The 25088-nt window shown below is 35.0% G+C and overlaps 1 protein-coding gene across 4 annotated transcripts in view; it reads left to right on the forward strand.

The window, feature by feature from the left end:
* Nucleotides 1–25088, forward strand: part of ERR (estrogen-related receptor) — a 218498-nt gene that overhangs the window by 86142 nt on the left and 107268 nt on the right. For all 4 annotated transcript variants that reach the window (XM_089092496.1, XM_089092495.1, XM_089092497.1 and 1 more), the window contains 2 exons: nucleotides 11145–11291; nucleotides 19900–20029. In XM_089092496.1, the coding sequence (XP_088948622.1) occupies nucleotides 11145–11291; nucleotides 19900–20029 (277 nt within the window). The remainder of the gene's footprint in view (nucleotides 1–11144; nucleotides 11292–19899; nucleotides 20030–25088) is intronic.

Genomic DNA, 25088 nt, shown 5'->3' on the forward strand with positions numbered 1-25088 from the left:
ATGTCCAAAAATATGCTTCTTATATCACTTCCCTCTCTTTTTCAAAAATCATGTGTGCGCCCATATCTCCTTTTGGGCGCACAAAAGGAGATCCCGTATCAAAATTCCGTTTTTTAGAGTTTCGGTTACCATTGAGTCGGGTCGCTCCTTACTTACAGTTCGTTACCACGAACTGTTTGATCATGTGTGCGCCCATATCTCCTTTTTGGGCAAGATTAAACTTGATGAAACTTATATATTTGAAATCAGAATTAAAATCTGATTCTTTTGATGTATCTATTGGTATCAAAATTCCGTTTTTTAGAGTTTCGGTTACCATTGAGCCGGGTCGCTCCTTATTTACAGTTCGTTACCACGAACTGTTTGAAAATGTGTCGATTTTTGCGTTTTTTTTTTTTAATAAAAATTCCTACTGTACTTTACCCTCATTATGAAAAAAGACTCGTGGTAAACTTAGAGTAATAGTTATGAAACCGGAGAAAAATGTCCAAAAATATGCTTCTTGTATCACTTCCCTCTCTTTTTCAAAAATTAAATAAAAAAAAACAAGTTTTTTAAACTGAAAGTAAGGAGCGACACTAAAACTTAAAACGAACAGAAATTGTTCCGTATATGAAAGGGGCTGTCCCCTCCTCAACGCCTTGCTCTTTACGCTAAAGTTTTTTATTGTTTTAAAAAATAGAGTTGTGAGAAAGAGTCAAACTTTAGCGTAAAGAGCGAGGCGTTGAGGAGGGAATAGCCCCTTTCATATACGGAATAATTTCTGTTCGTTTTAAGTTTTAATGTCACTCCTTACTTACAGTTTAAAAAACTTGTTTTTTTTATTTAATTTCTGATCGTTTTTTAGTTAATGCAGCTTTTATTTTGGCTAACCGTCATTGAATAAGTTAACAAAATGTGCATAAAAATTTTACTTTTCTTTTGCTAAATGGATGTCTTTACAAATTAACTTACGTAACTAACTTCTATATTCGTATATTTTTCTTCTGGCAAAAAATACAAAGTTGCAGATTTTTGCAGATATGAGCTTGAAACCTATGTAACAGGATTTTCTGATACGCTGAATCTGATGGTGTGATTTTCATTAAAATTCTTTCACTTGTAGGGATGCTTCCCCCCTCTTTAAAAAATCGAGTAAATTTTCTCAGGTTCGTCGCCTTTGATGAGTAATACTAAACTTAATAAAATTTATATATTTAGAATCAGCATTATAAACACATTCTTTTGATACATTTATTGACATCAAAATTCCGTTTTTAAAAGTTTCGATTACTATTGAGCCGTATCGCTTGTTTTTTTATTGTTTTTTTTATTACGTATATGCTATTACGTATATAAGGGGGTTCTCCCCTTAGTCAATACCACGCTCTTTACGTTAAAAGTTAAAAAAATTTTGATTCACAAACCCCTGAATCACAAAGGCCGTTTAATTAGAATAGATAGCTCTTTTGAAAGCACTAAAAAAACTGTAGCGTAAAGAGCGAGGTATTGACTTGGGGGAGAACCCCCTCACATACGTTATAATTTCTGTTCGTTTTAAGTTCTAATGTTCCTTCTTACTTTCAGTTGAAAAAACTTGTTTTTTTTATATTTAATTTCTGATCGTTTTTTAAATAATGCTTGGAAATCCGGCACCCCCTTCATAGAAATGTCCCTTACCCCAAAGAAAAATCCTCCACGGAAAGATTATCCAGAGTAACCCACTCCTCTAGCCCCCCCCCCCTCCAGAAAAAAATCCTTCCTGAAAATGTCTGTATACTTTCCAATAACCACTAAATAATGCTGGCAAGTCCGGCGCCCCCTTCATGGCCATTTCCCTTCCCCCAGGAAAACTTCCTTCATGGACAGATCCTCCAAAATAACCCTCGACCCAACCTTCCCTCCCACTACCAGAAAAAAAACTCCTGAAAACTTCTATATACTTCCCAATAACCAATACAATATGTTAACATTGGGTAAAGTTCATAACTCTTAGCCCTCCCCCTGGGGACTTCGGCGGATTAAGTCATCCTAAAAGACATATTTATCATATTTTCGACCATTATGAACAAAATGGCTATCTCAAAAGTTTGATCGGGTGACTTTGGGAAAAAAATGAGCGTGGGAGGGGGCCTATTTGCCCTCCATTTTTTTTGGTCACTTAAAAAGGGCACTAGAACTTTTAATTTCCATTCCAATGAGCCTTCCCACGATATTTTAGGGCCACTGTATCAATACGATCACCCCTGGAAAAAAAAACAAACAAACAAATAAACACGCATACGTGATCTTTCTTCAGGCAAAAATTACAAAATTCTACATTTTTGTAGAAGAGAGCTTTAAACCTCTACAGTAGGGTTCTCTGATACACTGAATCTGATGGTGTGATTTTCATCAAGTTTCTATAATTTTTAGGGGGTCTTCCCCTCTTTTCTCAAAAATCAGCCAAATTTTCTCAGGCGCGTAACTTTTGATGGGTAAGATTAAACTTGATGAAACTTATATATTTGAAATAAGAATTAAAATCTGAAAATTCCGTTTTTTAGAGTTTCGGTTACCATTGAGCCGGGTCGCTCCTTACTTACAGTTCGTTACCACGAACTGTTTGATCATGTGTGCGCCCATATCTCCTTTTGGGGTAAATTTGACCTTTTCATTGCTCTTTTTTGGGGAAAGGGAACTTCAGAAAAATCTTATGGTAAAGGAATTGACTTTTATTGTCTCTCCTCCGCGCAAAAGTATTCATAAAAATTTAATATTTCGCTCCAAATTTTTCCGTCAGTGTGACATAGGCTAGCACCCGTAATAGGACATTTCAAACGTTCAAATGAAATATTTTCTTGCAAATTAAGGAAGCTTAGAGGATGAACAGCCTACCACCCCAAAATTTTTCCAAAGTACCTTCTTCAAAAAAGTTCAGCTTAAAGGTGGACTTTTTGAGCACCAGACACTTTCCCTCCCTTGCAAGGCCGTACCCAGGATTTATTTTTGGAGGGAGTTTTACTCAAAGATTATTTTCGGGGGGGGGGGGGGGGTACACAAAAAAAACAAAAAAACGCATACAAATTTTTTTGTATCCATTTTTACGTTTTAACGAGTCAAACAAACATTTTGGTGGGAGTTCAAACCCCCCTAATCCCCCCTATAGGTACGGCCTTGCTCCCTTGCCGTTCAATTAAAAGCTAAAATGAAACTATGTCGTACTGTCATTTGTATTGGTCCCCTCAAAATAAGCTTTAAAATTGTCTCCGTAAAAAGATTACAAGATGCATGGCGCAAGAAACCATTGCATGTTGGAAATGTATCTAAGGATGATGCAAAGCGGGCAACGCGTGGTGAAACAAGCGTCACTCTAAGATATGCATAAGGTAAGGGAGAGTGGGTAACCCTTTTGAAATTCTATTGGCGTAAAAAACAACGACTCTGGCTTTTCATTTGATAATCATAGTCCCATCAACTTTATTTCGGTAATTTTGCTCAACTTTTCATCTTCAAATCATCACGTACTAAAAATCAATAATATTCCATAATGTAAGATTTGTTGGTTGATTCTAAGGTCTTCTAGCTTTTTGGAGAAGACACTACTGGGACAAAGATTAGTGCTTAGTAGATTTGTTCTATCTGCGAGAAAAAAAAAATAATTCAAAAACTACGTTCCAACCTTAAAAACCTGAAAACTAAGGGCCTGTTTTGTACACGTTATGATACGATTCAGCATCCACCACGGGATTTGGTCCCGAGTTTTGTTTACTGACTTTTTGTCTGTAGCCATGGCAACAAAAGAAAAACAAAACCATACTGTTGATGTCTAAACATTTGTTGTAAATGCTACTGTCAGCACGAATATCAGCCATGCTAACGCTATTCAAACGTTTTTGCCAAATGCACCTAGTTTTTGTGACAAGTGATATTTTTCTGCGTTTTATTTTTTTCTTTTTTTTCATGAAAGGGTTATACAAAATAGTTTAAGCTCCAATGATATGTCATTAATGTGGCCTTCAAAGAGCGGGTTAAAAGTGGGACATTGAAATAGGCTTTAACTCATTTCTGAGACCGAGCTTTGTTTAATTAAATCAAAAAACAAGTCTTTTTTTACTGAAAGTAAGGGGCGACATTAAAACTTAAAACGAACAGAAATTATTCCGTATATGAAAGGGGTTGTCCCCTCCACAACGCCTCGCTCTTTGCGCTAAAGCTTTTTATTGTTTAAAAAAATAAAGTTGTAAGACAGAGTCAAACTTTAGCGTAAAGAGCGAGGCGTTGAGGAGGGGACAACCCTTTTCATATACGGAATAATTTCTGTCGCTCCTTACTTACAGTTCGTTACCACGAACTGTTTGAAAGGATATTATGACAGAAAACGTACTCATATTTTAAGCATCAGATTCTTCAAAAAGTTTTAAACATAAGATGTTAAACACCTCGAAAAATATATTTAAGTAGAAATCGAGGATGTTTTTTTACTATTTACATATTATTTGTGAAATCTTTGTCTGTCCTACATGTATAAAACATAATAAATTTTGTATAACAGGTATATAAGAAGATGGGCTTTTCTAACGGATATTGCATACCCTACTATGTTACTTTAAAACCTTTTTCGTTAAGAAATTTAATTATTGCTACTGAGGACTCACTGTAGCACCAAGCCATGTGGGATTACTACAACTGTTTACGTTTCTCCTTCGACCTATTCTATTCAGAGCTCCATTCTTTGCTCGTACCTGCCTAATTTGAAGATGTCTTGCTTTTCGTTTGGCCCCGGCTACATTGCCTAAACATACAGTTTTACTTTTTTATCCGATTATTTAAGAATGACTCCTGAAACACAAGGGTGGTTTAATTAGAAAAATGAGCTTTTTTAAATGTTCTTAAACAAATTTAGCATACAGAGCGAAGTATTGAGGAGGGAGTAACCCCCCTCATATACGTAAAAATTTTTGTTGGTTTTAAGTTTTAATGTTGCTCCTTACTTTCAGTTGAAAAAAACCCTTTGTTTTTTTTAATTTAATTTCTGATCGCTTTTTAAATGATGCTGAGGAATTCGGCTCCTCCTCCATGAAAAATTTCCTTCCTCTGAGAAAAACTTCTAAATGGAAAGATCCTTCCGCGTTGAGAGGCTATCATCATTCATCGGTAAAACGTGACTTTAGGTTTATGTTGTTTTTGCAAGTTTGTTTATGCTGCATAGTTTATGGTATAAATTTGTGGTATGGTGTTTATCGTCCGACAGTCCCTTTAGTGAGTTTTTTATTTAACAATAAAAATCATAAACAAAAAACTGCATCAACAAAATCTCCCCCATAAGGCTCCATGGCCGGGAAAGAGCAGGGGAGAAAAAAAATACCTACAAAAAAATATATATATAAAAATATACGGTTTTGCCCACGGTTTTAATGTTTAAAGGCATTACGACCGTTTTTCTATCTTTCAATAGTTGAGCTTTAGCTTTATCTATCAGTTTGGAAATTTTATTATAAGCATACGAAACTGAGTCAAGGCTCAGATCATAGACACTATTTTCAAAATTTGCTTGAAAATTTGTTTTTAGATCGAAAAATGCGTTGTAAACCTAGTAAACGAAGTAAGATCAACGTAGAAACGTATCTCAGTATCTCAGAAAAACTTGAAATAAAACCGTAATTTTGACTCGGTAAAAGCACAGATCTGCAGCTAATGAATTCAATAATATAAGTATCTTGTACTGTCGTTAGGCTATAAGTTACAACTGTAAGATGGTCATGAAACTGTATGTTTTACAGGGAACCTTAACCATCTTAATATTTCTTCCGTTACAGACATACTTGTAGACGGTGGTTTCGAACCATAGCTTTCACACAGTTTAATAAACCAGTACATTCGCTAAGATAAGTGTCTAAAATTATTCTTAGACAATATGTCTGGAAAACATCAAATAAATGCTCCTCCAATCTTTGAAGCGCCTACATTTCAGAGGAATACTTTCTCACTTTCATTAGCGTCTCTTCTTTCTTATTTATAAAACTTGATTGCTCCAATTTAACCAAGGGGTGTTAATTCAAGAAAACGTGGTGTTGGGGGGGGGGTATATTTTTCAAAACCTATGGAGGAGGCAATTTTGTTGCTTTTTCGATTTTTCAACGAAAATACCAAATAAAGGGTATTTTTCAATGATAGTTTTAAGAAAACAAATTTACAAAATCTGAGAGAGATAAATAATCAAGGTGGCAATTTCCCTCTGCAACTACCTTTCCCAAATTGACGTGCCTGTCTAGCTATAGTTCTAGGACTTATCTACATCTTGGTTATTCTTTTTTCAAATCTTCACAGCATTCTTACAGACAATGCTGCCTTGGTAATTGCACTTAACAGCTAAGTCAATTTGTCGATAACTAACATCACCTCTTAGTCTTAATCCCATTTATTCCAAAAGATGAGTCGGGTGGTTGTTTGAGTGGGCAGGCGAAGACCGGGAAGTGGATCATCCTAAATAATTCCTTGGGTACCTGTCTGATATGAAATACTCTCCTGGATTCTATTAAAAGTATTCGATACCTTAAAATAATTTACGAATCCTCAACGTTGGCTGAGTGTGTCAAAGACAAAGGACCCATAAACAAATTCTCCCAGGGGACTTATCATTATTGGAAGCTAGTGATGATTTATTGATTGATGATAACATTGGATTTAAAAGACAGTGAAACTGGGAGGCAAGGTTTTCAATTGAAGCGGGTAGCACACAGGGAACTCTCAACGCTGGAAAATTGCTCAAATGACATTTGTTTTGAGCTGAGTTTTGGTGTTTTCCTGGTAGGTATGCTAGAACATTTTCAGGGACTGCCCCTTCCAGAACTTTAAGAAGGAAATCCTGCTCCGTCTAATCGAAAAAACGAAATTCACACTTTCCAATGATACAAGTTTCAACGAAGCTGAATATCTCCAACACAAAAACGAGAGAAGCTAAATGGTTTTTCTAAAATCTCTGGGAAAGTAGGTATCGGCTTTTAGTTTTCTATCATTTATTTGGATATCTTTTTCGAGCTTTACAAGTTATGGCGAAACTGCCCAAGCAATTCTTCATCAATGTCTTAACAGTTTGGTCACACAAACTAAAGACGTTTACAATTGCCGAGATAGGGTGATCCTTGAAGTTATCGAATACCCTTAAGCAGAGCAAAATTCAATTATCAAGCTGCCCGGTTGACATTATTATAGTAGGCGGACTCACCATACTGAGTCCTGGCTCAGACTAAAAAGGCCCATTACCTCCAAGTCTGGTCAACATACTGGATTGCAAGCATGAAATGAAGAACTTGATGAGTTTCAGGTCTTTGCGTGCTGTGCTGGGCATAGTCAGCTGTGTAATTAAAAGCAGTGCAGGGGAAGTAAAAGCAGTAGTAGGTTGCCTGAAGACTCTGGAATGCGTTGTCTTTGTTCAGCACAAGCCCGTATCCAGAGGGGGGGGGGTTAGGAGGTTTGATCCCCCTCTAAACGTTTGTCCGACTCGTAACAACGTGGCAAAAATGAACATAAACAAATTTATTATGCTTTTTTCAAGTTCTTTTCAATCCCCTACGCTGAAAAAAATCCTTTTGTAACTCCCCCCCCCCACTGAAAAAAATCTGGATACGACCCTGGTTCAGCATCACTGTATTCATGTTTTGGTGATTTTCCTCATTGTTGAAATGCAAGGAAATTATCTTTGGAAAAAGACTTTGTAATTAAGGGGATATCCAAAACGTAATGGTTATCATATTTTACTGCTGTTCATTCTAAAAAGATGGCATTAAAAATGAACCACTGTACACCTTATCAGCATACAATGAACAGCGAGGAAATGCAAGGTTCGAGGCAGATATATAGAGTTTGGAAACATCCTCCCACAGTGCTTTAACGGGATTATTGTAAAAACTGGAAACAAAACAAGGACGTATCTACAGAAAAGGATGTAGACATTATTGTTGTCATGAAATGTGAAGAGTCTATGAAACATTAACGTCAAGAAACTTGAGACAAGATTAGAAGTAAATAATATACAGAGAAAGAAACACAAAGAATGTAGAAATCACGGATTTGAATCTGGTAGCATGTGTTCAGATATAGAGCATAGTGACGAGGGAAAGGGAGATATTTTTCTATTATATACTGTTAAACCAAAAACAAAAAGGTCAGAGAGTCAAATGAGCTAGAAATCGGGGAAAATTGTAGTAACTGATACTTATCCAATAGTTTCAATATTTTCGTAGGAGATGGGGGGATCCCAGCCCCTGACAAAAATATTTTTCAATCTTTAGCTCAGAGAATATCTACCAGTCTACAGTCTACATATCTACTTTGATGCGCTTTATCATAGGGAGCGCAATAGCGGTGCATAAGTAAAAAGAGAAGTGAGCACAATGTATTAATACTATTATTATTATTATTATTTTCACCAAGGAACTTTGTATAGAAGGAGTTGTCGTAGAAAATTCAGAAAAAGCTCTTTCGGTTGGAAATTGAAAGTTCTTTTTAAGACTCAACAGTGATTGGAGGGCACCCAGCCCCACCCCCGCGCCCATTATTTCCCCAAACACATCCAATCAAAATTTTGAGATAGCAATTTTGTTGTCGTGGTGTCGAAGGGGTGGTCGTATATACTTTGGAGGATGCTCATTTGATGGGAAATTAGAAGCTCTAGTTCCCTTTTTAAGAGTAAAAAGTTATCGCAGGGTAACTAGCCCCCCCCCCTCTTACACGCCCTCTTTCCCCCTAATGTATCCGATAAAAATTTTGAGGTTTTCATTTTGCTCAAAATAGTCCAAAGATAATATATGCCGATGCCTCCAGGGTCGATACAACCCCCCCCCCTCCAGAACCTGGGGACAAGGGTTGTAAGCTATGCCCTGGGGGCTATAATATTTTTTATTGAAATTGAAAGTTTTAGTTCCCTTTTTTAGAGTCAAACGGGGTTAGAGGGCAACCGACACCCTCCCCGTCCCACCCCGTCATTTCCCAACATAAATCCAATCAAAATTTTGAGACAGGTATTTTTTTTAGCATAGTTGGAAGGTCCATTAATTATGTCTGTGGGGATGTAACCCTACAACTACTACTACTGTTACTACCAATACTACCACTAAAACTACTGCTTCTCTAGCGAGTACTACCAAGACTGATGATATTGAAATGAACATCTGAGGAAATATTGAGAGTAAAGTTGAACTAAATCAAGACATACTATGTGTATACAGATTCTCAAAAGGGCGTATATGCAATGTTTTTGGAACGGCTTACCGTATCAAAATGAAACTTCCGGAGAATCATGAGGGGATGTTTATTGGACCAAAAGGCAACATGTACACGCTACTACTGCTGTTAATACTGCTACTACTGCTGTTACTACTAATACAAAACTATTACTGCTACTTCTTCGACTACTACTACTATTACTGCTTTGATACTAGTACTATTAAGGCTAAGCGTATAAAGGTGAAAATTTAACAGAATACTGAGGGGAAATTTGAACAAAATCAAAACACCATGTGTTTGTATGTTGTCGAAAGGGCGTATCTCAAGAATGTACTTGAGTATTAAGTTGGAACTTTCAGAGAATGGTTGAAGGGGAAGATCAATTGACCAAAAGGTAATATGTGCATGCAAACGCTAATGCTACTATTACTGCTACTACTACTACTGCCACTAAATTACTCCAACTACTGCTTCAATTGGAATTAATTGTAAGGCTAAGAGTGTTAATATGAATAGGGTGTCAAAAGTGGGTCGAAAGGGCGCATCGGCAATATTTTTCGAACGGCTTACCGTATCAAGATGAATCTTCCTGGGTATCATGAGGTGGATGTCCAACTGAACAAAACGCAACATGTAAATGCTACTGCTGCTACTACTGTTACTACCGCTGCTAATACAAAACTATTGCTGCTACTACTGTTGCCATGACGTATGGCGACACAAGGGCAAAAACCTTTACAGAGGGAAATGTGTAGATGTGCTTATAGAAGATAGCCATCTATGTCATCTGAAACTCTGTGTGTAAAGGTAGAAGTTTGGTTTGTGACTGTCCTAAACCCTACCCTTTTAGCCTTATGAGGTGAATTACAAATTATAAGGAATTCTTGGTATATTTTTTAGAAGAATCATTATTAAATTCCTTCGTTGATAATATTTTTCCATGGCACACGATTCAAATTTGATCTTCTTCCTTTTAAGTCTTAAGTTAATTTTGTGAAACAAAATCAATATTTAATTTAGATTAGTTTAATCTTGCCATATAAAGTCTTTAGGGCGTCTAGTGAGGTTCAGAATCCCTGGCCCAAAGCGAGTGACTTTATCGGCCAATAGGTCTTATGCAGGACTTGCATAGAGTGAAAAATGACCAGGATAAAGGCTTTACCCTAAAGCCTTTAGGGTATAGAAATAATTTCAACTTCAAAACTCATTCAATTGATGTTGGTGCTCCAAGAAATATATGCTGGAATGAAATATATCTATTTCCAGGCATAGAATATATTCAAATTTTGGATTACCACCGTGCCTTAAGGGTATTTCAGAATAAGTATCAGAGAAGTTAGGTAAAATAATATTTTGGAAACCTTTTTAATGCACATGCTATGTAGATAAATGTACATCATTATCTCCCTTGAAAAATAAACGCCAACTAAGTAAAATTAAACGTATTGAGAAATAGACAGAAGTCCAGTGGCGAATCCAGAGGGGGGCGAGGGCGGGCGCCCCCCCTCCTAGCGTAGTCTAAAGTAGTGTAATTTACTTAATTAACTCAAGATTGCTTTAATTAAACTTGCTCATAACGCAAGTTTATCGGACCAAACTATTTTGCCCCCCCCCTAAAAAAAAAAAAAAATCCTGGATCCGCCCCTGCAGAAGTCATCCTTCTTTACTTTCTACTAATTTTTCCGCTTAACCTGTTGTTAATGTTCTATGTTTTACTGTTGCTGTTGTATTGCATTGTTTAGCATTGCCAATGCCCTAGCCAAGTGTTTCCAAGCGGAGGATGAACATTTAAGGCACAGAGGATTTAATACTGAAAAGAAGGAATATGTTTTAAGCCCAGGTATCTAAATTGTTTGTAATTTTTAACGAGTATTTACAAAGAAATTTAAGTTTTAAAAAGAATTTCTTCCTTTTCTTCTTATATGTGTTCTTAAGGTAAATATATTTCAATTTCCCAGACTGTGATAAATCTCGGGAGTGCTTTTGAAGTCAGTTCATCTTTTATGGAAGATTCAGTTGTACAGGACACTGTTATGACGGCAGATGAATTGGATGGTAGTGCATATTGCTCCTCAACCACAAACTCAACTGGACCCATTTCAGAGGTAAATGGATTTGCTTTCAAAGGGTTCTTGTTAAAATCAATACCGGGTAAATACCCTTAGGGATCTAAAATTGAGGAGGCAGCTTGCTGCTGCTATGTCTGCTACCCAGGAAATTCAAAGGCAAATAAAATAATGAATATAATTTGTTAATTCTAATACCCTAAATCGAGGAGGCAGCTTACTAGTGCAATGTCTGATGTCCAAAAATTTCAAAGTTAACTAAAATCATGGATGTAGTTTACCCTATTGAAATTGTAGTTGAACTAGATTCATGGATATAGTACTTTAATAAAATGGAAAGAATTATATAGATTAGTTGGTAGTATGGAAATTTATGTTTTGTACCGTCTTTCACTGTCGGATTGAAAAAAAGAAGAGAGCTTGACATAATCATTAATCAGTAGAATTTTTTTTTAAATCTGGATACTTTCTTATAGACTTATTCACTTACTTTATCTTTTAGTTTTAGTAGACTTTGGAGTTTACTTTTAATGGGGAGGGGGCCGTGAAGCTTCATCTTTGCATTTTCTCTGAATCAAACCAACCCTGTTTACTGTATAGCCCAAATACATTGGGGTTCAGAAAAATACATTTTTGTTTTCTTTAGAAAGGGTAGCTTCAAATAAGATGCGTCCCAAGTTTTTTGTCATTTATATTACTGACTTCAGTTTTCCTAGCGTGCCAGTTTTAGCATGTCTGGTACCAATATAAAACTTATACATGTGAAGTCGTTATGCCATCTATATTCTTTAGTTTAACCTCAAAATTCTCCAGATGCAGATTTGGATGAAGAAGTACAGTAGCAAAACTGAATTTGGAATTCAGCTGGAAATGAATTAAGGGGCTCAGTACGTTTTTCCTTTTTTTGAATTGAATTACAAAGTGTGTAGAGTCTAACAATGGGATTCTCTATAGTACTGTTAAAACATTTATATTTATGTCGAATAAGTTGGATATCTCTGTTTCAAAGACCTATTTATTTGTGTATTTTGTTTACACTTGCATAAAGACAAAACTGACAATTAGACACATAATCATATTAAGGGGCTTAGAAGTTTGCGAAACAACCGCTTATGTGATTGCTTATTGTGAACCAACGATTTGCTTTTGCCTTGAGAGCATAAGATGTTCTGATCCGATTTTCATATATCATTATGTTTGCAGCAAAGAGGAAAAGAGAGATTATTTTTTACATCTTCATGGGAAAGTGTGTTAAAATGTCATTGGGTTACTTATATGACGTATTTTCGTTAATCTCCGCCTTCTTGTAATCTGATTGGTTCTTCTGTGGTTCTGTTAGAAATCTTAAGCCAACATAATATATTTCTTCGTTTATTTTATTTTTTTGCACTTCTATAAAGACTAAATCTTAGTCTGACAATTAATAAATCGTATCATATTGATAGTATTAGAAGTCTGCGGAACGGTTACTTATAATGAAATGACTGCTTATAACAAACATAACGATTTGCCTATACCCAATTGGTTTTTAGAGAGCATAAAGTATTCTGCATCAAATTTTGTTATTCATGATGTTTAAAGCAAAGAGAACTAATTTCCTACAATTCAGTGGCAAAGATCGTTCTTTAGTTCATGGTTCACCAGCTTTTACCAGAATTATGTGTTAACATCCGCACTTTCCTTCTAAATAATTACTTTCGAAAATGAAAACAAACTCCTTATGAAAGGGAGAAAGAAAGCTAAATTTTAATAGCTTAAAAGTAGTAAAAAAGAAAAAGTACATTAGTTCTAATGGCCTATATATTTTGACAGTTCCTAAATATGAATTACTAATATAACCTTGAGCGAGCGTAATTAAACACATACTAACATACTTTTTATACTTTTCATTGTAAGAACCTGTTTTGCTACTTTCTAAAAAGATAGTTGTCAAGAGTTTGATTTCAGGAAGCCAAAAATGACAAAGAAATTTCGTGTAAAAGCAATCTAGTGCTCTAAACTTAAGTACTAGCAGTTTTTTACAAACTAAATAGCTCTGTGAAACAAAAACTGTGTGGGAAGAACTTTGAAGTAAAAAATGTATAACAAGTTGTAATAACCTGTGGATTATTTTTGGAAAGTTGTTTCTTACTAAATTCTTTGTTTTCTTTAATCTTACACAGGTACAAAAATAAAACATATTTACTAATTATGAAACAAATGGAAAAAGCAATTACTTTCAGATTAGAATTTAAGATCCACATTGAAACTTAAAACGATAAAAAACTGCCGTATATATAAGGGTCTGCTATCGAATTTTTGAGGGCAACAAAAATTGTCACTTGGCATTTGTAAGTTTTTTATTCGTCGATCGCCTTATAAAGGTTTGAACTGAAAATTGTATTTTAAAAAGTAAATGCGAATAAATAAACCCTTTAATTCTTGAGCGAGTATAATTTTTTTTTTTTTTTCTTTTTTTTTTTTTTTTGTATAATACATGTTGAAAAGCTTCGAAACTTTGAAGGGAAAGTTAAAAAAAAGAGAAGTTTGGTGTGTGTAAGTGGGCACTGAACAGGCAAGGTTACAAACCCGATGGTTTGAAATTTTTAATTTCCCCTGCAATCTATGATTTGATAAGGATTACTTGTCACGTGGGAAAAATAGTCTATATTTCTCGTTTTGGAGAACATATTTTTTTCTACAAACTATATTCTTTGCCCTGCTTCTGATGAATTTTTTTTTTAACGATAAGATTTTTTCTAGAATGGAGGTGATGACAATAACTCTTCGTTATATTGTTCGTATTGTTCATCTTCCACGGGAGATTCGTAATTGGGGATGTGTATTCGAAAGCTTTATCCAGCACTGGGTTACTCCTATACGCGGTGCTGTCTCAGCAGAAGCTGTCCCTATATCGTTTGTCCTTTTGGAAAACGCTGTTTTGATTTCAGGCGGGAGCTAAATGAAAATTGCTTTCACTATTAATTAGTGATGTATGAAACAAGAGATTGGTATAGAGTTTTCAAATTATGGGGATTCGAAAATAAGGTTTTTCTTTTTTGTTTAATCTGGAACGTTTTTACCGAAAATGAGCTTTTCTCACATTGAAATCAAGCCCTTACTTACTAACTTAATCAAGCCTTCAATACTTCTCAAATATTGTAAATGACTGAAGAACCCATGATGTCATTTTGAAAACTCGGATAAAAAAGACGTCGATATAAATGGCACTATTCTCTTCAGGATTTAACATTACTGCGGGGCTCCAACGGCGTTAATAAGGTTAATAAAGCCGTCCACAAAGCTAATAAACCGTTTTCCTCGCATAATTTTGTTGACTTTATTACTGTCGGAAAAAGGTTGAACTTCATTCAATGTTTTGAAGAAAGTCCGCAAAGTTCAGCCAATAGCAGAAGACTTGTGGAAAATTTCAAATTAAATCACACATAAATAAGTGTTTATGTATATAATATTGTATGCTTGTTTAAATATTTTGCTTGGTAAAAGAAGGTTAGACAAAAAAAAATTCATCGAAGCCTTGATTATTAAAAAGGAAGAAATACATAAGAAGATGGTTTTCTCAGCTCCACGTCTGATTAATTTAGGTATTTGTAACGAAAAATTGATGTAAAGTCAGAAAGGTGAAATTCTTGAGCGGGACGAAACTTACGGTGCCCAATTTCATGAAAAACCTTATTAACTTTGATGCCACCATGGTAGCCCTGCATAAAGCCGTTTTCGGGCAGAATACTGTAAATAGTGATAAGTAAAAACGACCTAGCGATATCGCTTCATCAACTTCGGCCGACATGTCTAATTGACAGCAAAATTCTCTGAATCATCACTACAGAACGTCACAAAATAAAATATTCCTGTCAATATCCATCTGAAATAAAATGCGGCTGTTGTTACTAGGGCTTGAACAGGAGGCTTTTATTTATTTCAAACAAAATTTTACTCGCCTAAGGAGTGAAATTTGACTTCAATCAGAACCTTGCTGTGGAATGATGTCCAGAGCGATGTAACTGCAATGTAGTAACTACAGAATGTTGCTGAAATTGTGTTGTGTCCATGCAGGGCCGTATCCAGGATTTTTTTTTCAGGGTGTTTTACACAAGACTTTTTTCGGGAAGGGGGGTGGGTTAAAAAAAAAAAAAAAAAACGCATAAGAAAATTGTTTATATCCATTTTGTTACGTTTTTACAAGTCAGACAAACATCGGGGGAGGGGTTCAAACCCCTAACTCCCCCTGAATACGGCCTTGTGTCCATGATAAATGACAAATGTTTCCTACATGTCTAATAATTAATAACTTGAAAATACTATTTTTTGCCTACAAAGTTAAGTATATTGAAGTTTATATTTTAAGCATGCACAATTTCGCTATTCATAAAAAAGAGTTTTTCAACCCTAAACGAAACAGAGCTGAATCTAGTTTCGCCAAATGAAGACAATTCTTTCCTTCGGATGATGTGAAACCCTGGCGCTGGAGGCGAAATCTAACCTCAGTCAGATTATAGCATAAAACGGCTATGAGAGTGAATTTACTACCACCTAGTGACCACCAAATGCACCTTAAATTGTGTCATTTCCTTGACGGATGAAAAAGTTTCATACTTGTATAAGAACCAATAACTTGAAATTACTCTCTTTTGTGTTAAAAAAAAATGTATAGTGGGAATATTTGAGGTACTCCCGTACAACGCAGAACACACTCGAGAAGTAAAGCTAGTTTAATCATAATGAAATATATCAAAACATTATGAATACTTAATACTTTAGTTTATATAATAATATAATTTGGGCTATATATTGGCACATTAGGGGTGGGGGGGAGTAATCTAACCTTGCCAAGCCTAACATAACCTTAACCCCTCCCCTCCCTACTGTGAAAATATATAACCCAAATTTTACAAGTCCAATGCGTTCTGTCACCCGTCATTTGTCTTCGTTGTTGTGAAACCAGTTATCTCGGATCTTACATTAAGCAAACTTCTCGAGTGTGTTCTGCAGGGCCGTATCCAGGATTTTTGTTCAGGGGGGGTTTTACTAATTTTTGACTTTTTTTTTTGGGGGGGGGGGGTTACTAATTTTTGACTCAGTTTTCGACTAATTTTACTGATTTTTACCTAGGTTTTACTAATATTCGACTTATTTTCGAGTCGGTCAAAAATTTCGGGGGGGGGGGTTCAAACCGGGTAACCCCCCCCCCTGGATACGGCCTTTTTGTTCTGGATTGTATGGGAGCACCTTATTTGATTGTAAATTCAAAAGCTGTCAGCAGTTTCGCCAGTTTGATAGTATCTCAATCTCCTTTCCAAAAAAAAAACACAAGTCTTTGACAATCTTGTCATAAGCTCTCTATTTAAATACCAGTGTCAACACCGATAATGTCACGAAAGATAAGTAGTTTTTTTCCTTGGATAGTTAGCTGTCTTTACAACCGTAAACGTTTGTTTAAGTTTAGTACCTTGTCAACGCATAAATAGAGGATTTATTGACTCGAGTATGGATTGATGTCAAGTATCAATTTGCGTCTGAGGTAATCAATCATTTCGCTTACATTGTAGACAAGATTTCTGAAATTAAGTAATCGTGTTTAAATAGAATTGAGTGATTTTGGCTTTGAAAAAAGAAGTAAATGAATAAACTTATTGCCATTCTGATCGTAAAATTCATTTCTCAGTTTCTTGAATTTTAGTTTCATCCATCCGATAAATATCACAAGAACGAAAATCATTCGTCATTTAGGAATGATATAAGATGCGCAAGTAAAGCACGATAATAAGACGGAGGGGGAAGGGGTAATTTCTAGGCTTGTGATTGTCTGATAGACTTGACTGGTACTACTAAAGGGTCATTGCAGTACTAAACTGCTTGAGACCTATATTTTTCCTCATTCACCTCACTCTGCTTGGAGTTTTGCTCTTTATTTCCTCCCTTGAAATTTTCAACTCCTTAAAATCTTCTGCTAAATCTTTTTTTTTCAAGTTTTAGATGCCAAACTTGTTTCTGTTGGAACCTGGTTGGATCGCCAATAAGTACAATTTTTGGTAGCGATTGGAAATTGTACAAAAGCGCAATTGCCAAAAAGGGTCGAACGCCACGAATCCTTAAGCTGGCCAACATACATCCATAGATATTTTTCTTGGGTTCAGTTGAAATCTATGAGATAAGAAATTGCTTTTGGAGGCACTGGCGGATCCAGGGGGCGGGAGGGAATCCCGGGCTCCCTAAGAATTTTTTTTCTGGCACCCTTTTAAAGTATTTGGAATATAAATATTTGAGAACTTACGGAAACCGTTACATCAGCCGATATAAAAGACGTATAAACAAAGAGGTTTACACCCTCATTCCTTGTTTCATTTTTCTGTTTTTTAATCTTTAATAAATTTGTCAGTTATTTGGATTTTGCTTATTGGTGCCCTTATCACAATGCCCCCCCCCCCTCCAAGATTTTGTACTAGGTCCTCCCCTGTTTGGTGAACTTAATTATAAATGAATACCGAAGAAGCTATCATACACATGTTTAGATGACACCAAATCGAGGATAACACTGGGTGTTTCACGTAAGATTTTGGCAATAAAATTACTGTATCCCAGGAACAGTGCCTTGGTCCAAATTTTCGATATGGCAATTGTGCTCACCAAAAGCACAATTTGCAATAGCCTGTAATTCTTTATCCATAAAACCTTGGAGTCTGTGCCTTTTTTTTCAGTACAGGCCTACACAGTGGAATCAGGCCACATTTTTTTGCTCAACAGTCACTAAAAAAAAGTACCTAAATCTATCCTAAGACAATTCCTTTGGAAAACATCTAGCATATCTCTCTCACTGTCCTAAACCATCCAAATGTTCGATCACGATTATCAATTGTCATTACTGGGGCTTCTAGAATCCTAATACTAGTTTTATGACTTCTTCCCCAATCCGTAAAATTTGTTGGGGCTCTGAAAAAGTGCCCTGATCCTTGGCAATTGTACCTTTCATATCACAAACAACAAAAACACGAAGAACAATAGGGAATTCTTTTTGTAAGACAGTGAAGATAATTTGAATGAATATTTCGGCCATATGTCCAAGGGCCGTCATCAGCAAGACAAAAAATTTATAAAAGAAAAAAGACTCAAAGCAATATGTGATCAATTAAAATAAAAAGCAAAATTTTTCAGAGCAGTCCCTGCATCCTTACTTCAACGAAGTTCGACCAGGACTGATAAAAAAGTGAGGTAAAACAAGGCGACTCAATAACATGAAAGAAAAATAATTTAAAAACACGTTCTTATTGCTAATCCAGCCTTTTTGGCAGCTTACCTCAAAGGTCTTTTTGCGACTGGTTCTGTGTTAATGTCTATTGGTTTTTTAAAATATTTTGTAAGATCATTTTTAATTAAATTGTGTATAGAGCATTTAGTGTATCTTCCCCAAAGTCCCTATTTAAGGAAATATTATTATTAATCTTAAGTATGATTTCAATTGCTTCTCGGACTACCTGTTTTATGCCTAGGTCATTGCTAATAAGGGCAGATTCATCAAAAAGTATATTGTGGCTAGGATTTTCAAATACATGGCTGCCTAAAGCAGAATCAAATGAAAAAGGAGCAATATTAGAATTTAGAGCTTTAGGCAGCCATGTATTTGCCAACGATAATTTATCAGCCCACTTATTTTTCGTTTCAACAATCGACGAATTGGTGGACAATAAGTGCTAAAAGAAACATGTCAAATAAAAAAAAAAGAAGAGCATGCTGGTGAATATGAAACGAGTTTTCTAGTAGACACTACATCAGGCTAATTGGATTTTTGGGCTAAGCTCATCATTTTATGTAAAATAGTTGCCTTCTGATAGTATGGTGAAAAAGAGGTCACAATGATGAGAAGGGTAAAATCACATATTGATGATTATGACACTTTTTTGTGGTATATTGTACACCAATTTGCTTTCATTTTCGGGCTCAGCTCTTCATTTTACATTGGGACGGTACTTCATATACAGAAAAACGAACATTTACCGACAATTCATTTTTTGCAGAAGAAAACTGAAAAAAACTGATATGAAATGCAAAAAAAAAACTAGTTTTGCGTTGACCTATGGATATGTTGTTGAGTTTTTTTTGTACACCATGGTATAAAAATCATTTGTGTTGTAATTTGTTTGGGGTCGACCCATATTTTTGGCTAGTTTGCCTGTGTTATTACTTTTGACTTGTATAATATTTTTGGGTTCTGAAACGATCTTCCAAGTGTTAAATATTGTTCAATATCCGTAAATGTTGTCAAACTAGTCTACTCAACGAAAAAAAAAATTGACAAATTTTTTGTCAAATCTTACTTCCTATCTCTGTATAAAAGGATTATTAGTTTTTTCTCTAACCTAGAAAAACTGAAATTACGTTTCGAATTGTGGTATTTCTGAGTTAAGTCTACGCAATCTATGACAATTCTGATCTATATCTATGTTCTATTTTGATAGCTTATTCGAATTATTTAAAAGAATAAAAGCTCACTTTTATGCTCACTTACTTTTATAGCCTTTTAAACTCTGAAAAAAAGTTGTTTTACGTGAAGTTAAGATACTTGCTTGTGGCTTACATGATCCCTTTGGTTCTGAAAAAAATCTCCCATGTGTTACATATTGTTTAATAACCGTAGTCGTTGTCATTTTAGACAAGTTCGCTCAAAGAGGAGGAAGCGCCTAAAAGACTATGCTTAGTCTGTGGAGACTTTGCCTCGGGCTTTCATTATGGTGTTGCTTCGTGTGAAGCCTGCAAAGCTTTCTTCAAGAGAACAATACAAGGTATTTAAATTACAAATTTTTGCATTTCATTCGGATTTTTCTATTAAAATTGAGTTAAATTTAATGGGGAAACGTGTTAAAGTTGATGGCTGTCGTTTATTTGTATTAATTGAAAAAAAATTACCGAGTGATATTTTCTGAAGGAAAGTAAAGAACGGTATTAAAACGTAAAGTAGCAGAAATAAAGTCACATAGTTATTCAAACTTAAAATAAACAGAAATTAGTATAAATGAATATATGAAACCAAAAATGGACGGAAATGAAAATGAATTAACATGTCAAACTTGAAAAATGAAGGATAAGGATGAGTAAAAGAAACGGTATTATTTGGTTGAATAATTTAGATCAAGCTTGTGTCCTTTTTGGGTGTTTCTCGCCATTTTTTAGAATTCTAGTAGTTTTCTTATGTTGACGAACTAAATATTCAAACTCCAATTTACTTGATAACTGCAACGCATCTAGAATTAGCATGAAAAATTAGATTCTTTGAATATATATTTTCGTATCAAACTTTCGTCACTTTGGTTCTCGTTTACTGTCCACGAGGGAAGCACTTTACAAACTGTTCATTACAGTGGATGATTTTTTTTTAGGAAAATCTCGCCTATATTGCGTTCAGGCTATATCTTTTGGGCACTTGTCTGCTTATCTTTGCTGTTTTTGGTGATAAAGCCCCCCCCCCCCTAAAAAAAGCTAAAGTTAGGAGGTTCCATACCATACCTTTGATGTATGGATTTTCAATTATGAAGCACTTACCGTATCTGCTTTGCATTAATTCATAAGGATTGACGTGATTTAAGTTTTATTCGTTGGACAGGAGGGGAAGCAGATAATTTTTTTAGGGAACCGACATTCCAAAAGAAGTTTTGTTTCTACCCCCTTGTAAAGTAATTCTATATATTTTGGCATGTGCTAAGTTTATTTTTTCTTAGGATTTTAGTTTACTGCCCCTTTTCGAAACAATGTCTTCCCCTATCCAAATATATTTGCGGTTTATCAATTTTGCTGATTGTTAAATTCTGTACTTTATTTAATTTTGGGTACTTGTTAATTAAACGAAACACACTCAAGAATTACGCTTTGGTTAGATCTCAGAAAACCGGTTTCATAGCCACAAAGACCAGTGACGGGTGATAGAATGCATTGGACTTGTATAATGTGGGCTATATATTTTAAATTTGTATATTTTCACATTAGGGGGGGGTGGAGGATGGGGGTTAGTTTGGGATAGGTTAGTTTTGGTTAGTGGCGCTGTCCAAATACTTTACCCCCCTTTTAATGTGCAAATACATAGCCCAAATTATATTATTATATAAACTAAAGGTTATATAAAGGTTTTATTCCATTGGGATTAGCCTAACTTCACTTCTTGGAAGTGTTTTGTTTAATTAACAAGTACCTAATTCTTTTAAGTAAAGAATTAATTTTGTCTAATTCAACGGAGGAATTACAGTTCACTCTAGTAATTAGTAAGGTTATTATATATTCACTCTACGTAGACACTTACACAGAGCGGTTTACTCCGAGCTAAGGTCACGTCTCCCAAAATTTAAAGTTTTTTTTTATTTGACTTGGAATTTCATACATATTAAAATATCATTTCAATAGCCCTTTTCAGATTATATTGAGATTGTGTACCCTTACAACGTTAGGCCCCCTAAACAGATCCTCTGGTACGAGCATGACATTAGGAATAAGTTCGATTTATGAGCTATCTGGCGAAACGTGCTTTCAACTAGACTCGGAACCATTCCAGTTTTTCAATCTCAGTTAGCGTGAATGTTTTTTCTTTTTCTCAATCACCTAGCAACATCAACTGTTCAAAATACATTTGGGGTTCCTTCATTATTATTTTTTCCTTCTTACGAGAGGTATTTGTTTCTTCGCAAGTGACACTTTAGAGCTTGGACCTGATGAGCTTCATTCTTACATGGTTTTCAAAGCTGTAGTTTTAAATTGTGTTCTTTATTTTCTTTAAAAATTGAGTGTTGCTTCATTCAAGTTGACAGAAAAAACACAAAAAGTTTTTTCTTAAGGCATTAGGACATTAATCATGACACAGAAAAAAAGAAACAAATTGATGAGAACACTGAGGAGAAGTTTCAGGTTTGATTAAAATGCTGATGAAATTCAATTAAATCTAACACTAGAAATAAGAATAGTTCCTAGTAACGAACTGTAAGCAGTGACTCGGTCCCGTGGCCGAGAAAATTTTTATTTTGAATATTTATTTTAAAATTAATTCTTGAAAATTAGATACATCAAAAGAATTGTCTTTTTATGCTGATTCTAAATACATAAAACTCATTGAGCTTGATGTTACTCGTTGAAAGCTAAGAGCCTGAGAACATTTGCATGATTTTCGAAACAGGGAAGAAACACTCCCAAAAAGTTAAGCAATTTTGATGAAAATCAAACCATCAGATTCAGTGTAAGAGAACCTTACTGTAGAGGTTACAAACTTATATCTACAGAAATGTGAAATTTGTATTTTTTGCCGGAAGAAAGATCACGGGCGCGTGTTTCTTTGTTGTTTTATTTTGCTTTTTTTCCCCAAGGATAATCGTATTAACCCAATGGTCCTAGAATATCAGAACGGAGCTCATTTGAACGGAAATAACAAGTTCAAGTGCCCTTTTTAAGCAACAAAAACGTTGGAGGGCAACTAGCCCTCTACTCACACCCCTTTTTCCCACAAAGACATCCGATCGAAATTTTGAGATAGCCATTTGAATCGGTATAGTTGAAAGGTCCAAAACCTTGCCTTTGGGTATGAAATGACACCTCATAGTCCCTGGTTAAAGGGCAGTTAATTACGTAATTTGCCCATTATTCCCTTTGTTATTGTTCCCATTGTACCCATTTGTTATTGGGAAATATACGGAAGTTTTTTTTGGGAGGGGTATTTTTTGCGGGGAGATATTTTCTACGGGAATTCCTGGTATGATTGAAAAATGGCCAAAGTTAAATAAGAAAAAAAACAAGTTTTTTTCCAACTGAAAATAAGGAGTAACGTTAAAACTTAAAATGAAGAGAAATTATTCCGTATATAAAGGTTGTGCTGCTTCCTTAGACCTTGATCTTTACCTAGAATTTTCACTTTTTGTCACAATTATTTTAGAAAGACTGCTCAAACAGTTGAATTTGAATGAGTAGTATTTTAAAGAATAAGACTTATAGGCGTAAAGACCGAGGATTGATGAAGAAGCTGCCCCCTCCCCTCATATACGAAATAATTTTTGTTTCTTTTAAGTTTTAATATTGCTCCTTACTTTCAGTTGAAAAAAGAAGTTTTTTTTTCATTTAATGCCAAAAGGAGGAGGTCCTCTCAACTCAGGAAGTCCCCGCCCATTACGGCGGCTAACTTATTACTAAAACTTTCCTTTCTCTTTGCCAATAATATCTGAAACAACAATTTTGTTTACATATTTTTGTGACCCCCACCCCTCTCCGTCTACCAAAACTAAAAAACAGTTCAGCTTATTTTACCTGATTTTTAATAGAGATTAATAGAGATTCTGTCTACCCAGCAAAAATTTAATTCAACTATGTCTTGCTCCACTATTCTGCACAATTGGTCGTATTTAATGAACAAGAAAGTAAATAAATATATCAAGTTTTGGAGATATATTGTTATATTTAATAATCTCACTCCTTGCCCTTAACAGATCTCTTGGCAACTGAAAGAAAATGCATCCTTGAAGGAGGAAGAAAAACGAAATGATACAAAAGAACCTTCAAACAGAATTTCTTGACCTTTTCATGATTAAATATTTTGGATTACAGCGGTTTTGTTGTAGTTTGTTGTTTAATGAGAATAACTGTAATGAATAAAAAGGATAATTCATAGACTTAAGCGTTGATTTCGACTTTTAATAAAACTTTCTTTGCAAGGATGGCCCCTAAGGGAGGCCGAAAAACGGTTTTTATACAATCTTAGCGATTTCCGAAGAAAACTACCAACTTCTTGATCCCCCCAACCAGTGTTCGGACCAAATCCAGTTCTTATCATCGGCACTAAAATAGTACTATTTGACTATTTAGACTCTTTTTCTTTCGGTAAAATACTACACGTATTTATGTTAACGATGCGCGGCATAGTTTAAATTTTTTCATAGGAAAATAATGTGAATAGTTGACTGTTTTAGTTCCTGAAACATATCAATTAAAAAAAAAAGTTTTTCTTACGAAAGTAAAGGGCGAAGTTGGAACTTAAAATGGACACAAATTATTGCTTTCACATTAAGCAAGATATCTGAAAAAAAAATTAATTCAAATAAACTGACTCGAGAAATTTTCCAGTTTTGCACAATTCTAGAAAATAACTTTTTGTTGAAAACACAATTCGACCAAAAAAAAACACACACACACAAAGGATGTTCCTATAGGATCAGAAAATTCAACTGACTGTGAAATCGAAAACTTTTAGGATATAATTATATTTCTTTGAACAATTCAGCTAAGTTCTCGAGTTTTTAAAAAATTCAAAAACCTCAGCCTTCAGTTGTCCTGCCACTTTAACCATCTCTGAGAAAAAGTTTTGTGGCGGAAAATGACAGAAGATGCCACTTTGGTGTGGCACTATTTTTTGTCAAACAGTTCGTGGTAACGAACTGTAAGTAAGGAGCGACCCGGCTCAATAGTAACCGAAACCCTAAAAAATGGAATTTTGATACCAATAGATAAATCAAAAGATAAGATAAAACATAGATAAAGATAAGTCAACCTCGCTCTTCACGCTAAAGTTTTTTTTAGTACTTTCACAAGAGCTGTCTATTCTATTAAACGTCCTTTGTGATTCAGGGGTCATTCTTAAAGAATTGGAACAAAATTCGAACTTCAGCGTAAAGAGCAAGGTTTTGACTAAGGGGCGAACCCCCCTCATATGCGTAATAATTTCTGTTCGTTTTAAGTTTTAATGTTGTTCCTTATTTTCAGTTGAAAAAAATGTTTTTGGTTATTTAATTACTTAAAGAAGTCATCATCCTCTACCGATTTATCAAAAATCTTGGCAGCATTCATGTCAAAATCAGCAGGCGATTTTTGAGTAAACACAGC

The sequence above is a fragment of the Artemia sp. Qi Xiang Cuo genome, chromosome 7 (assembly GCF_049724085.1).
Source record: "Artemia sp. Qi Xiang Cuo chromosome 7, ASM4972408v1, whole genome shotgun sequence".
In the NCBI taxonomy this organism is placed as follows: domain Eukaryota; kingdom Metazoa; phylum Arthropoda; class Branchiopoda; order Anostraca; family Artemiidae; genus Artemia; species Artemia sp. Qi Xiang Cuo.